The 16,443-nt window shown below is 41.4% G+C and overlaps 1 protein-coding gene across 1 annotated transcript in view; it reads left to right on the top strand.

Moving 5' to 3' along the window:
- Window positions 1-16,443, top strand: part of itga8 (integrin, alpha 8) — a 213,215-nt gene that overhangs the window by 64,299 nt on the left and 132,473 nt on the right. Inside the window, exon 14 of the mRNA XM_052015654.1 lies at window positions 14,026-14,071. Within this exon, the coding sequence (XP_051871614.1) occupies window positions 14,026-14,071 (46 nt within the window). The remainder of the gene's footprint in view (window positions 1-14,025; window positions 14,072-16,443) is intronic.

Below are 16,443 nucleotides of genomic sequence, written 5' to 3'. Positions count from 1 at the left end.
ATGACAGTTTCAACATCCCCATCAATGTGTTGCAAGTTCTTGTGATTGTCACGGTCTAATACAGTAGGTGTGATCATTGCAGCTGGCTCTTAAAGGGGCATACCACTACACAAGAACACTTCCACCCTTGGGGGAGTGTTGCTGTGGGATGAATGGATGCTGCAGTGATGGGGTTAGGAGGGTAGGTGGTGCAGTAATGCTGAGAGTATCCTCCCAGGGGTGGGGTCAGAGAGACCTGGTCAAGCTGGTGATGAGCAGTGCTCATTGTCTTTGCTTGGAAGTCCTGAGATCCTCCAGTCATAGCCAGGTGACCCTGGTAGGAGGATGCCAGAGAAATCTCTGTAAGGACATGAGTGCAGTTTATGAACACATCTGCTTTGGGGAAGCCTGCAATTTAGGCAAATCTCTGTGGGCTGTAGGCAAAGACAGATTTGCCTGAATTGTGGGCTGAAGTTTCATAGACTGCACTCTTGTCCTTACAAAGACCTCCCTGGCAACCTCCTACCAGAACATGGTGATTGGGTGATCTCACCAATGCAGTGAGCAGCGAACAGTGCCAGTGATCCGGAACATGAGCAAAGCAGTCCATGCACACATGTTAGAGGTCGCAGAAGATCTCAGGTCTCAGTGAGGATAAACAACACTGTTCAAATATAATAGATGTGAAAGATTTAAAAGGGACCTGAGAGGCAAATTCTTCATGCAGAGGGTGGTGCATATATGGAATGAGCTGCCAGAGAAAGTGGTTGAGGCAGGGACAATAATAAAATTCAAAAGACATTTGGATAAGTACATGGATAGGAGGAGTTTAAAGGGATATGGGCCAAATGCAGGCAAATTGGACTAATTTGGTGGGCACCATGGTTAGCATGGATGAGTTGTGCCGAAGGGCCTGTTTCCATGCTGTATTACCTTATGAATGTTAGCTCTTAGCATAAATTGCTTCTGAGGTGAAAACGGTTCGTAAGACCTCATGTTCTGGGAGTAAATAAGAACTGTTGCTTTTCAGACCAGTGCGGTTGAACATGTTGTACAACAGTTGACATTATTTGGTGGAGTTTTACAAATGAATTAGTGTTTGAGAGAATCCTACTATAAATCCCACTATAATCACCTGACCAATAAATCTGGTAAGGTGACAGACCTTTCAGTGGGTGTGCATTTTGGAGATAGTGACCACAACTCCCTGACCTTTAGCATAGCCGTGGACAGGGATAGGAGCAGACAACATGGGAAAGTTTTTAATTGGTGGAGGGCTAATTATGATGGTATTAGGCAGAATCTTGGGAGTGTACATTGGGAACAGATGTTCTCAGGGAAATGCACAGAAGGAATGTAGAGGCTGTGTAGGGAACACTTGCATGGGGTTCTGGATAGGTTTGTCCCGAGACAGGGAAAGGATGGTAAGGTAAAGGAACCATGCTTAACAAGAGAAGTGAAATATTTAGTCAAGAGGAAGAAGGAAGCATACTTAAGCTTTAGGAAGCAAAAATCAGGCAGGGCTCTTGAGAATTATAAGGTAGCCAGGAAGGAGCTTAAGAAGGGACTTAGGAGAGCTAGAAGGGGACATGAGAAGGCTTGGCGGGTAGAACTAAGGAAATCCCCAATGTGTTCTACACGTTCTAGTCAGAGTGAGGGTAGGACCACTTAGGAATAAAGGAGGAAATATGTGCCTGGAGGTAGGGGAGATCCTTAATGAATACTTTGCTTCAGAGTTCACTAGGGAGAGGGACTTTGACGAATGTGAGGTCAGCGGAGAACAGGCTAATGTGCTGGAGAATGTTGAGGTTAAGAAAGAGGCAGTGTTGGAGCTTCTGAAAAAGATTAGGATAGATAAGTAACCGGGACTGGATGGGATATACCCCAGGTTACTACAGGAGGCGAGGGAAGAGATTGCTGGGAAGCTGATGATGATATTTGCATCCTCCCTGGCCACAGGAGTAGTATCAGAGGACTGGAGGATGGCCAATGTTGTTCCCTTGTTCAAGAAAGGTAATAGGGATAATCCTGGGAATTATAGACCAGTGAGTCTTACGTCAGTGATGGGCAAGCTATTGGAGAGGATTCTTAAGGACAGGATTTAGGAGCATTTAGAGAAGCATAGTCTTATTAGGGATAGTCAGCGTGGCTTTGTGAGGGGCAGGTTTGTGCCTCACGAGCCTAATTGTGTTTTTTGAGGAGGTAACAAAACAAATAGATGAAGGTAGAGTGGTGGATATGGTGTATATGGACTTCAGTAAGGTGTTTGACAAGGCTCCCCATGGTAGGTTCATCCAGAAAGTCATGAGGCATGGGATCCATGGAGACTTGGCTGCGTGGATTCAGAATTGGCTGCTCACAGAAGGTGGATGGTGGTAGTAGATGGAGAATATTCTGCCTGGAGGTTGGTAACTAGTGGTGTTCCATAGGGATCTGTTCTGGGACCCCTACTCTTTGTGATTTTTATAAATGACTTGGATGAGGAAGTGGAAGGGTGGGTTAGTAAGTTTGCAGATGACACAAAGGTTGGAGGTAGGTTACAACAGGATATAGATCGAATGCAGAGTTGGGCGGAGAAGTGGCAGATGGAGTTCAATCCAGAAAAGTGTGAAGTTATAAACTTTGGAAGACGAACATGAAGGCAGAGTACAGGTTAATGTCAGGGTTCTGAGCAGTGTGCAGGAACAGAGGGATCTTGGGGTCCAAGTCCATATATCCCTCAAACATGCCGCGCAAGTTGATAGGGTGGTTCAGAAGGCATATGGAGTGCTGGCCTTCATTAGTTGGGGGATTGAGTTCAAGAGCCATGAGGTAATGTTGTAGCCTGATAAAACTCTGGTTAGACCACACTTAGAGTATCGTGTTCAGTTCTGGTCACCTCATTATTGGAAGGTTGTGGAAGCTTTAGAGAGGGTGCAGAAGAGATTTACCAGGATGCTGCCTGGATTAGAGAACATGTCTTATGAGGAAAGGTTGAGCGAGCTAGGGCTTTTCTCTTTGGAGCAATGCAGGATGAGAGGTGACTTGATGGAGGTGTATAAGATTATGAGGGGCATAGATAGAGTGGACAGCTAGCACCTTTTTCCCCAGAGTGGCAATAGTCAATACCAGAGGACATCCATTTAAGGTCAGAGGAGGAATGTTCAGGGGAGATGTCAGAGGTAGGTTCCTAACACGGAGAGTGGTGTGTGCCTGGAATGCACTGCCAGGGATAGTTATAGAGGCTGATAAAAAAGGGACATTTAAAAGGCTCTTAGATAGGCAGATGGAAGTAAGAAAAATGGAGGGTTTTGGGCTGTGTAGGAGGGGAAGGGTTAGATTGATCGTGGAGGAGGTGTTCATAATATTTTGGCACAACATCATGGGCTGAAGGGCCCGTACTGTGCTGTACTGTTCTTTGTTCTAAAATGAGGGCACAAATTCCCTGTGGGGCATCAAGGCACCGAGTAACGTGTGCAAGATTGCTCTAAGATATATTTGTTAGTCACATGTACATTAAAATACACAGTGAAATGTATCTTTGCGTAGAGTGTTCTGGGGGCAGCCCGCAAGTGTCGCCATGCTTCCGGCGCCAACATAGCATGCCCACAACTTCCTAACCTGTACATCTTTGGAATGTGGGAGGAAACTGGAGCACCCGGAGGAAACCCATGCAGACACGAGGAGAACGTACAAACTCCTTACAGACAGCGGCCCGAATTGAACTCTGGTCCCTGGCACTGTAATAGCGTTACGCTAACCGCTACACCACCGTGCCTGCCCTCCGATTTTCAACAGCATAGCACTATCATTTGGAATCTGTGAATTAATTTCCAGCCTATGAGCTTCAGAATTGGACTTCTTGACCCTTTAAACACTTCATCCTAATTTGTTTACCTGAGATTATCACCATGTTAAAATATAAAGCAACAAAAGGATTGCCCATTCTGAGGATTCATGGATCTCTAACCTCCCACCATCAGATCCTGACCACATACTCTGGTCAAATAGTTCTCCCATTCTCAGTGCTACACCTCCTGAACCTCTGTCTATTTACTTCATATATAGAGCCAATGTTAACCATTCTAGCCATGATACATTAAACTTCTACCTCTTGCGCCATATCTCCAGAAACAAACTCCAGCCTGCATTTAGTTATTTTGAGTCCTCCTGCGATGCCATCTATAATTTGATCATTTTTCTGTAATCTCCTTGATGATTCTTTATTAATTCTTTGCACTCATTATAACATCTCTAGGATATTTACAAATTAATGCTGAATGCATTTCTTTCTTTACATGTTTTATGAAATCCTTATTAATCCATTTATTTTAAAACAAGTACAGTGAGGCATAGCATTTGTTTTGTAGTGTCCCATGGCTCAAATTCAAGGCTGAAAAATATAATTTATCTGGGGGAGGAAGATCAGGGTTGGATGAAGTTTTTCTCATTTTAATGCCCAATAGAAACACAAAATCTGGAACTACACAGCACATCATTCAGAAACTCTGACGGGGAAAACAGATGTATAGTTTGTGCATTTCTTTAAAAAAAACTGAAAGATAAGCAAATCTTTTTTGCAGGGTGAAAAGGAAGGAAATGGATGTACATGAACTTATTTGACAACTTACAATGCCTGAAAGACTTTTCTGTTGCAAGAGAGAAGAGGGAAGAGAAGGAAAACTGATAACAGATATTCCAGTTGCCAAGAAGTTAAATGTTTAATAGAGTAGCAGGAACCTAACTAAAAATATACTTGTCACTGTGGGCTCATAGCAGGTTTTTTTTGAGCAGGTTTCTGCTGTTCTGCTAAGTTTGCTGTGCCATTAACTCCTTTGTGATTAGAATATTTTTCTCACTTATGTGACTTTTAATAATGAAAAGGCATTTAAAGAACAAATTAAAGTGCAATAGCTTGGGGAAAACTACAGGAAAAAGTGGAAAATATTTAAAATGAAATCAGGAAATGCTAACTTAATACAGTAGATTCACTGGTTTTGTAAAGAGAACGTCAAACAGCCAAATACTCTGTGTTTAGAACTACCTATTTCTGCCCCTGCCACCTCAACAACTATTCCCATTCCCCCCACATACCCCCCCCCCCCATCCCCACCACCACCACCAACTAAAGCTGCTCTCTCTTGGATACGAAGAATTACCTGGAGATGACAGCTTCAGCATGCTTTTTGTAAATAAAGTGGGAGTTTTTCCTGAGGTGTAAACTTACGGTAAGTCAAAGGTCAGACCAGAGGTGTTGCAAAGCATCCAGAAGTAGCAAAATGAAACACCAGACCAGAAATTCAGCCTGCAAGCTGCCTAGTTGTGTCTGAAATACAGGCAACTAGCTATTAACAATTGGGGAGAGCACCTTCACCCAAAATAAGTGTATATAGCAACCATTGTCCTTCTCTGAGATTGGAGACTCACTCTCAAAATTAAATTATAAAAGAACCGTGTGTGGGCTGAGAACATGCAATGTTGGGCACAGAGCAACCTAGTCAAAAGTTCTTATCACTTGAGAAAAGCAGCCTGAAAAACATCTAATTTTATTTAGTTGCTCCTCTTCAACACATGAAGTAAACCTCTGGCTTTGCACATACATGTTTAAGGCTTCCTGTTGCAACATGTCTTCCTCCTAAACTCTATGTAGGAACCAGCAAACATCCTGCCCTCCCATATGTGCCAAGCTGCAGCTCACCACCTGCCTGATACCTGGCAGCACTTCAATGAGACGAGCCCCAATTTCATTGGGGAATTATGTTAGCATAAGTGATATGAAATCTGTTGTTCCACTGAGTTGGCATTCATTCCGAATAGTCCAAATTTCTCAGCTGGTGTTTCTAAAGTTTACTCGGAGCTTGGTGAGCTCACTGTGGGAAGCCAGAATAGAGAGGTTAGAATGGGAAGGAAATTAAAAGGGGTGCCACAGAGTACAAGGCCGTTCTTGTGGACTAAACTGTGATATTTGCAGTGCATTTTATCACTAAAATATAGAAGCGAGCGCATAGTTGATGCAACATACATTGCTAATCATGCACATAAGTTGTAGCCTCACATGGCATAAGTGTTTGAAGACAATATCTTGAGGGGGCTTGACAAAGTGGATATGGAGAGGATGTTACCTCTTTGGGGAGAATCTAGAACGAGGGGTCTCTACTTAACAATAAGGAGTCACTCATTTAAGACAGTAATGAGGCAAAAAAAAATTTTCTTAGTGGATGAAAAACAGAAATGCTGGAAGAGCTCAGCCATTCAAGCAGCATTTGTGTAAAGAAAAACCAATTATTGGTATTGGTTTATTATTGTCACTTGTACCAAGGTACAGTGAAAAACTTGTCTTGCATACCGATCGTACAGGTCAATTCATTACACAGTGCAGTTAGATTGAGTTAGTACAGAGTGCATTGAGGTAGTACAGGTAAAAACAATAACGGTACAGAGTAAAGTGTCACAGCTACAAAGACAGTGCAGTGCAATCAGGTGGAAGGTCACAACAAGGTAGATCATGAGGTCAGAGTCCATCTCATCGTTTTAGGGAACTGTTCAATAGTCTTATCACAGTGGGGTAGAAGCTGTCCTTAAGCCTGGTGGTATGTGCCCTCAGGCTCCTGTATCTTCTACCTGATGGAAGAGGAGAGAAGAGAGAATGACCCGGGTGGGTGGGGGTCTTTGACTATGCTGGCTGCTTCGCCAAGGCAGCGAGAGGTAAAGACAGAGTCCAAGGAGGGGAGGCTGGTTTCCGTGACGCGCTGGGCTGTGTCCACAACTCTCTGCAGTTTCTTGCAGTCCTGGGCAGAGTAGTTGCCGTACCAAGCTGTGATGCATCCACAGTTAATGTTTCACGTCTGGGATCCTTCTTCTGACCTGGGGGAAGAGTAGAGGGGAGACAGCTTTTAAAGTGGAGCTGGGTAGAAGGAATGTGGTGTAAGACAAAAGAGTGTATGGAGACAGGTAGAGAGAGTAGAGATTACAATCAGATTATCCATGATTATATTGAATGATGCAGCAGGGTCAAGGGGCATCCTGCTTCGTAGGTTCGTATGATTTTTATGTATGCCAAGATCTTGCTGAACTGGGAATGGTGGAATGTGACCTGGAAAATATGTAAGCTGGAGGATGGGTTTGAAGGGGTGGTAATAGAAGTGATCCTGCCCCATTTTTCTAAGATTGAAAGAGGGATGGAGCAGTAGTGTAGACTGTTCAGCTACTCGAGGAGGAATCTTGCTTGAGGAAAAAAATAACTCATCAGGAACCTGGGTGCAGAGACTGGAGTCAACTGTATACCTGAGACAGATAAGCCACATGAAATGAAATGATATGAAAATGGGAAAAATAGATTCACTATAGAAAGTCTGATGGGAAGGTACATAATCCAGGTGTTTATGGGAGTTGGTGGGCTTGTTGAGCTCATTACCAGATACGTCAAGAAGGAAATGGAAGAGGTTGACTATGTGAAGATTAACTAACTGTTGATGAAATTCTCAGCATAAGAGTTAGAGTTGTAAGCAGAGTTTTTACAATTACCGATATGCTGGAGAAAGTGGGAGAGGAACTAAGGAAGGGAGGATTGAAAGTGTTCCAGGTATCTTGCACGAAGGCAGGTATAGCTGGAACAAGAATGGATTCTTGCAGCAAATGATCTGAGGGCAGATGCATTTTCTAATACCATTCACCTTCAAGGTCTACAAAAAAATCGATGTACTAGTTTACAGTGACTAATTTGGATTTAGAAAGGCTGTTTACTTGTGCACCAAATAGTAAACCAAGGTGATGGTTTGTAATAATGATGGACTAGTGCCTTGTTCTCTGATTCACAACACAAGTTTAAATGCAATGAAATTGAAAAACAATGGCTGGTTCTCCCAAGCAATAGGACTAACTCAAATAATAATCACTGGTCTTCTCTTCATTCCACAAATGAATGGCCCAGGTTCTGCTTGCATACCTTCGAAAATGGTGGCAATTTTTTGACATGTGTGTGAATGCAGAAGTCCCAAACTTGCTGGCTCAGTGCTGCAGTGATTTTTAGGCTGTGCTCTGTCATTGGAATCGTAAAGAATCCAATGGTGCAACAGTTGCAACCTTTATCTGGTGGAATCCACTCTCAGATCCTGTGACAGATTAGACCTAATCTCTTGAAATTGACTATTTTATTTTTAATAAATGATGATGTTTCACTTTCTTAGGGACATTTAGAAACCATGAAAATCTTTGATAACTCTGACAGAGAGCAAAATGGGTGTGCATCTTTGCTGTCAGTCAAAGTTTTCCAGAAGTGTTTTGAGGGTGGGACTTGTTCTAGCCTACCTATAGGACTCAGTTATATCGCATGAGGCCCTGGCAAAATCAGGTCCTTAGCTCCTGGACAGTCTCAGCCAATAAGATCATCTGTTCGGACGCTGTGTGAGACCGATGTCATTCGGCAGTGAGTACAGGTAGCTGAGGGTCCCACTAGCAAGATCTGGGCCATTATGTTGGGTGTGTAAACTGACACCATCTATACTGAAGAAACTAAGTTATCAATAGGTACACTAATGTACGCTGGGAGTGGAAGTGTCTTTGAAGCAATTCAATATGATGTGGCCTATTCTGGACTCACCCAGACTGAAACCACCACCACATCAGTTTCATTACCTTTAAGCATCTTTTCGGCAATAGCAAAAATATTACAACTTGATAAGACAGTAAGTTAGTATCTTCACCAAGCTTTTGTTTTCTAAATATGATCCTTGTGTTTGTGGAAGTGATTATCTGAGATTTTTATTAAGTTATAGAGCTTATATTCTGTATTTGTTGGTAAAATTGTAATTCAGGCAACTGGGATGACTTAAGCTCTGCAAAATTTATTCAGGTCAAGTCGTGCTATTTTTAAGACATGGAAGTCAGAATTTAAACATTAGACTCATGAGAAGTCATTATGGAATAGAAAGATGAAATTGCATTCAGGCACAACAGATTACTTTTACAGACTTCTACTAGTAATTGAGTACAGTACTCAAATTAGATGTATTGTCTTCTTCCTGCACCTCCCCCTTTCCTTCCCTGCTGTAAAACTCTCACTTAACAGAAGTAATCCTGATACAATAAGTGCCTTAAGGGGTTTTACTTAATTGTTTTAGTCTCTTATTAGAAGATTTTCATGACATTGTAACAGAATAACAGATGCAAGAACCAGACATGGCACTGTGGAATTAAATTATCCAGATCCAATCCTGTTAAAAAGAGATTTGAAAGAATGGACACTGTTAAATAGATTGTCATCTGTGGCATAAAAGAATTATGTTTCTGTTTTATAAATGGGTAGCACTCAAAAAAAAGGCAAAGAGGAATTCTATTAAAACAGAATCTGCCTCAAAGAAACCACAATGTTTTGCACCTTTTCAGCCTTGTCCACTACAGGTTTTAATATTCAGTATTATGATCATAAAACAATTTTTAAAAGTGCTAAATTCAAATATCAAAGTTACATTCAGGCAAAACATTAATAGCTCAAAATAAAGCACGTTGAAAAAAATAGTTCTGCAAAAAATTCACTTCATACACAGTCCAATATATATTTTTTAATATATTATTTTGCAGTGTATTGGGGTTCCTAACTAGGCTAGCATTCAATGTCCATCCCTGTTTGCCCTTTAGAAGGTGGTAGCGAGTGCCTTCTTATACCACTGCTGTCCACTTGGTGAAGTTGCTTCTAGGTTCAATTCCTTCAGGTGTTTGACCCAGTGACAAGGATTGGCAATTTATTTTCAGTTCATGATAGTGTGTGAGATAATGAAGCTGATCCTGGACTCTGGACAACATTCAGACATGGGATGATAAATGCCAACTAGCAATTATGACACACAAGTGACTGGTGCAACCATCTTCCATATGTGAGGGTGCTAATGATCTCCCCTTGATACTTAATGCCATTGCTGAACCACCCACCATCAAAATATGGTTGTCACCACTGACAGAAACTTAACTGGACCACTCAGTTGTTGTAAGGGTGAGTTCAAGCTGTATAGCTTACAACAAGTGAATCACCTCCTGATACCACAAAGCATTTCCACCATCTACCAGGCACATTATGATGGGTTACTCTCCTCAACCAAATGTGTTCAAGTCTGACAACAATCAACATTTGGGGTGACACAGTGGCACAGCCAGTAGATTGCTGCCTCACAGCTCCAGTGACCCATGTTTGATTCTGACCTCCAGTGCTTACTGTGTGGAGTTTGCATGTTCTCTACATGGGTTTCTGATTTTCACCCACGTCCCAAAGTTATACAAATTGGTTGGTTAATTGGCCACTGTAAGTGACTGCTAGTGTGTAGAAGAAAGGTAGAATCTGGAGGGGAGTTGCTGGAGATGTGGGGAGAATAAAAAATGGGATTAATGTAGGATTAGTGTAAATGGGTGGCTGATGGTCAGTGTGGGCTGAAGGGCCTGTTTCCGTGCTGTTTCTCTCTATGACTCCCTCTATGGCTGTATGATGGATGGTTCAACACCATCCAGAACAAAGAAGCCTACTTGATTCACATCCTATTTGCCAATCTGAATATTCCCTACTTCGACCAATGGCCATTATATTGCCTGCAAGATATACTGCAGCAACTCATCATGGCTTCTGCAACAGTTCTCACAAACCCAACCTCCACACCCAAGAAGAAAAGGGCAGAAGAAACGTAACAAACTCCACACCTGTATGATCCCATTCTAAATCACACACCATCTGACTTGGAAACATATCTTTGTTCCTTCGTGCTTGCTGAACCTAAATTCTGAAACTCCCTCTCCTGCACCTTCACCAGGAGGACTGCACAAGTTGAAGGTGGTTCACCTTTTCAAGGACAATTAGCAATGGCAATAAATGCTAGCCTTGCTGTTGATGCCAGCATTCCATAAGCAAGTTTAAAAGGAAGATTATGCCAGCTTGGGTTAGTGGTGATGCTACTGAGTTATACTTGGTGATTAGCATTGAAGACATGCATTGAGAGTATATTCTGTGCTTTTGCTGCTTAATGCTTCCATGTGTTCAACACGCAAGAGTCTTGAGGGAAAGCATTGCTAATAATCAGCAGGGGTTTCCCTTGGCTATTTTTGACCTGATACCATAAGACCTTAGTGTTCTGATGTCAATTGCAAGATCTTCAGGACCACTTGCTCCCAAATGCCACATTCAGTACGTTGGTTCTGCCAAGCAGTGCATGACAGAGTCAGGGATTTTGACTGAAAGATATGGTTCTGTGACTGTGATTACATTTTCTGATGAAAGGTCCCTGGCATTTTCTGTTTTTGTATTATTTACAGTTACTTGACTAGCCAACGGGAGAGCTTACCCAGTTAAGCACAACGTCTAGATATTTGCAAGGAAGACTTTGCAGAGTGGAATGACATTTAAAAGGCACTTGGACAAGTACTTAGATAGGAAAGGCTTAGAGGGGTACAGGCCTAATGCAGGCAAATGGGAATAACATAGACAGGGATCATGGCCAGCATAGACGAGCTGAGCCAAAAGGGCCTGCTTCTGTGCTTTATGATTCTATAACCTATGAGTGATTAGGTGTGTTTTTTCCCATATCCATGTCTAGTGACCACATCATTGCTAGGTTGTCAGAGGAGAGATGTTGGCAGAGGTTGGTGCACTCTGCCCTCAGAGGACACCAACAGGTTAAGGAAATGGAAGTTATTGTCACACAGCTTTGTGACTATAATTCGGACCATTACATTGTACATTAAACTACAGTGCAGGTTAGACAATTTGTCCCAAACAGTCAATGTTGAAGTTTATCATCCACTTCAGCAAGTTACCTTACCTTTTCTTAAGTACTTCCAATTCATGCAGATGTCAAATCTAATCTTTAATATCAACATAGTTTCTGCTTCAACCACCAGCTCTGTTAGCTTATTCACAAGCTCACAACTGTTTATGGAACCTTGTCTTAATTTCTATTCATATAAAAATCCAGAAACATTAAAGTTCAAGAAATTGTAAAAGCTGCAATGACAAAGCCTGTGTTTTTCTTGTATTATGCACCAACTCAGAGAATCTGCATTATAATTCTCAAATTCCACCTGCTGCCTTTTAGCTCTTTCCCCCATTTTATCAATGGGATTTTGCAATTTACCTTTGTCTTCTCGAGCATGAACAGGCTGCTATTATCCGCAAATTTCATCACCATTCCCTATAGATTTATAACCAAATCATTGACACACTTAGTCACTGTCAATACTTTAGAAATGAATCCTGGGGGATACCAATGACCACTTTGTTGGCTGCTGAAAAACTGGCTTTCCTTTGCTTTCTCCCTTCCAATAAATTTTTAATCCAGCTAATTACCCTTCTCCCAGTTCAGTACCTCTTAACCTTCTTTCATGTGGTACTCTGTCAAATGCTTTCCTGAAATCCATGTGCACTACATTAAGTGCATTTCCCTTATTTGTACCATTGCCTGAGAAATCCAACCCTGTTTGATAGAGCTAAATGCCCTCAAATGTGCTATCTTTTGAAATCCATGCTATTTACAGCTATTTTCTCTTTAAAGCAAAAAGGAAACTTTTTCTTTCTATTTTCTGTTTTCAGATGTGTGTACTAATTCCAATGTTAATAATTCTATTTTTTTCTGAATGCTATCTAGCTGAAGATTGCTTGGATTAATTTATATCCCTTTTTAAATATGATCATTCTCTTGACCTCTGGCACATATTGATATTCAATAGTGCCCTATATTATAATTGTAAGGGCCTCAGTAATTTCCTTCCATTTCCTCAAGGATCCTTGCTTTGTCCATTGAACTCAACTACTTTAACATCCTTCAGTTTAGCTGACTTCCCAAATCCATCAGAATGTCAGTCCTGTCAACCACTACAGGACTCACGGCCTCACTAGCAATATTTTTTTTCAGGTGATATCACTGCAAGTACTTATTAAAGGCACCTACTTTTTTGATGATCATTACCTACAAAAAGACAATCCTTTCCTCTTGGAGACACAAGAGACTGCAGATGCTGGAATCTGGAGCAACACAATAGAGGCGCTGGAGGAACTCAGTGGGTCAGGCAGCATCTATGGAGGGAAATGGGCTGTCGATGTTTTGGGTCAAGACCCTTCATCTGGACTGACCTACTTCATCTTCACCTGACCCATTGAAATCCTTACCCCTTATGAGTCAAATTACACTTCTGTTAAGTCTTTCATAACTGCTATTCTTTTGATGTTTTCTTTTTAAGGCATCATAGTACCTCCTCCTGGCATTTTTTATCTGTAGTCCAAGTTCTCCTCACATTTTGTATTATCATCCTTATATTGAGGCTCTTTTACCATTTTGAATAGTTTCTAACTTAATTATTTATCCATGATTCCTAGGACTGCACATTGTTTCTTCTTTAATGGAGTATACTTATTCTGTAACATTGCAATATTTTTCCTCCTGTTGCTGTAGTCAAACGTGCTGATTTATCCTTCTGCCCTACTGCAGTTAATTTGTTCCTCATTATTATACAACCTGTCTGGATTCAATCCAGCATTCTAGTTTATGTACTGACATTAGCCCAGTGCATAAAGTGCTGGGCTAATGTCTATAGCCTAGTTGGATCTTAACATATAGCCTAGTTGGATCTTAAACATGAGGGCCATTTTTAATCATAGCTGTATGATGAAAATCAGGAGGGTGGGTAATTAAAGTCACTGGTGTGAATGACCTGCCAGGGACCCACTCTCTTTTGCGGGTTCCCAGTTTAACCCACTCTCTTGACTAGCTGCCAGGAAGTTAAGATCTCCTGGGCCTCACTATGTTGAAGTTGGGTGGCTCCTCATCTGCCTTGTGCTCTTCTTCCCCTCAGTCCTCATAATTCCCACCCTAGCTAGTTGCTCCCAAAATACTTACCCACTTCTGGGCTCTCTTACTTTATTATCCTTTCATCAAATAATATCAGTTTTTAGTTCCATTACCACATTTTTACTGTATATACTGTACACGTTTTTACTATACTGTACATATTACTGTGTACTTTAGTACTGCCCATTTTTTCAGGTACAAATATTGTTACTATTGCTAATATTATTAAAGTATTTTATGTTTACAGACTTGATAGTTGGTGCTTTTGGAGCTAGTAAAGTTGCAGTTTACAGGTACGTGGCCGAAATTTATTAATGCTGCATGTTTGCCAGATTGAGCATTTAGCGGTGACATTGTTGCTAAATTAGTTTTAATGTCAAGTTTGCCTGCCATAAATTTATATTTTAAAACCCTTCTTAAAATGAAAATATTAACTTTAGCCTTGCAGCTTTTTGCTAAGTGATGATATATAAAGGTCTGTTGTTCATAGGCTGCTGTCATTTAAGATGGTGAAATCTCTGGCAAAAAATTCCTTCCAGTTGGGTGTGTTTTAAGGCCTACTTAGGCAACAATGCAACCTAAATTACCTTACAACACTTCAGGCTGCCATGTGACAACATTTTGAAGTGAAAATAGTACAGGTTAAATTATGTTTTTAAGCATTCTATAACTTAGTTTCACTTGCAACAGGATTTGGACTCTACAACAGGACATAGGTTGAGTGAGTGGGCAAAAGCTTGGCAAATAGAGTTTAATATGAGTAAGTTTAAGGTTATGCACTTTGGTGAGAGGAATCTAAAGGCAGACTATTATCTGGATGGAGAAAGACTGCCGATGTGTGAAGCAAATCATAAAAGGTTAGCCAGCAAGTGCAGCATGTTGTTAGGAAGGCAAATGGTTTATTGGCCTTTATTGAAAGAAAGTTGTTTAGAAATAGGGAAATATTGTCATAATTGTACAGCACTTAGACTCGTGTGGAATACTATTTATCAGTGAAATTGTTGATAAATCAGCCCACCTGCCATACATTTGTATTGTAAAACCCTACTTAATTTCCTTATTTAAGACCCTTTTTATACCTTCTTAAGCTCCTTATTTCAGAAAGGATGGCATTGGAGGCAGTCTAAAAAAAGATTCATTCATCGAATTCCTTGGATGAGAGGATTATTCTATCATGAGCTACTAAAAACATCAGATCTATGTTCTTTGCAGTTTAGAATAAAAAGGGGTGATCTCATTTTTAGGGGACGTGAAAACGTGGAGAATCTCCAATGAGGGGACATAGGTACAAGATTAGTGAGTGCTCATTCATGTGTAGGAATTTCCCATAGAGGACAGTGAACCTTTGGAATTTTCTTCCCAGAGTGTTGTGGAAGCTACATCATTTTTTTTTAAAGAGCCAGTAGATATTTTTTTTAAATATCAGGGAATTGAGGCCTAGAGCAGATCAGCCATAATCATATTGAATGGCGGGGCAGACATAGGGAGCCAGCTGACCTACTCCTGCTCCTATTTTCTGATGTTGCACAAAACATAGAACTTCGAACAGAACTGCACAGGAACAGGCCCTTCAGCTCACAATGTCTTTGCTGAACATGATGCCAATTTAAACTAATTCCATCTGCCTACACATGGTCTGTCTCCTTCCATACCCCGTTCATGTGCCTGTCTAAGTGCCTCTTAAACATTGCTATTGTATCAGCTTCCACCACCTCCCCTGGCAGCCACAACTATCCATGTAAATAAACTTGCACACATCTCTTTTAAACTTTCCCCCTCTCACCTTAGACCTATGCCCCCCAGTATTTGACATTTCCACCCTGGGAAAAAGACTCCATCTACCTTATCTGTGCCTCTCATAATTTTATATACTTCCATAATGTCTCCCCTCAGCCTCTGATGCTCCAGAGAAAACAATCCAAGTTTGTCCAACCTCTCCTTGTAGTCATTATTCTCTAATTCAGGCAACGTCCTCGTAAACCTCTTCTGCACCCTGTCCAAAGCCTCCACATCCTTCCTGTAATGCATCAACCAGAACTGCACACAATACTTCTGCGACATGACGTCCCAACTTTTATACTCAACGCCCCGACTGATGAAGGCCAGTATACCATACGCCTTCTTTACCACCCTTTCTACTTGTGTTACCACTTATAGGGAACCATAGACTTGCACCCCAAGATCCCTCTGCACATCAATGCTCCTAAGGGTCCTGCCATTTGCTGTATACTTTCCTCTTACATTTGATCTCCCAAAGTGCAAAACCTCACACTTGTCTGAATTAGACTCTATCTGTCATTTCTCCGCCAATATTTCCAACTGATCCACATCCTGCTGAATCCTTCAACAACCTTCCTCACTGTCCACAACTCAACCAATTTTCATGTAGTCTGCAAACTTACAGATGTCCCAGCACTGAGCTCCAGTCAGAATAACACCTCTCCACCACTACCCTCTGTCTTCCATGGCCAAGCCAAATTTGATTTCAGTCTACCAAGTTCCATGGATCCCATGTGTCTTAATCTTCTGGACCAACCTACCATGAAGGACCATGTCGAGTGCTTTACTAAAATCCACATAAACAACATCCTCTGCCGTACCCTCACCAATCATCTTCGTCACCTCCTCAAAAAAACTCAATCATGTTGTAAGACATGATGTCCCC

Source organism: Pristis pectinata, chromosome 5, assembly GCF_009764475.1.
Source record: "Pristis pectinata isolate sPriPec2 chromosome 5, sPriPec2.1.pri, whole genome shotgun sequence".
Taxonomy (NCBI): Eukaryota; Metazoa; Chordata; class Chondrichthyes; order Rhinopristiformes; family Pristidae; genus Pristis; species Pristis pectinata.
Note: the sequence above shows the minus strand (reverse complement) of the source record. Positions and strands in the feature narration are given on the sequence as shown.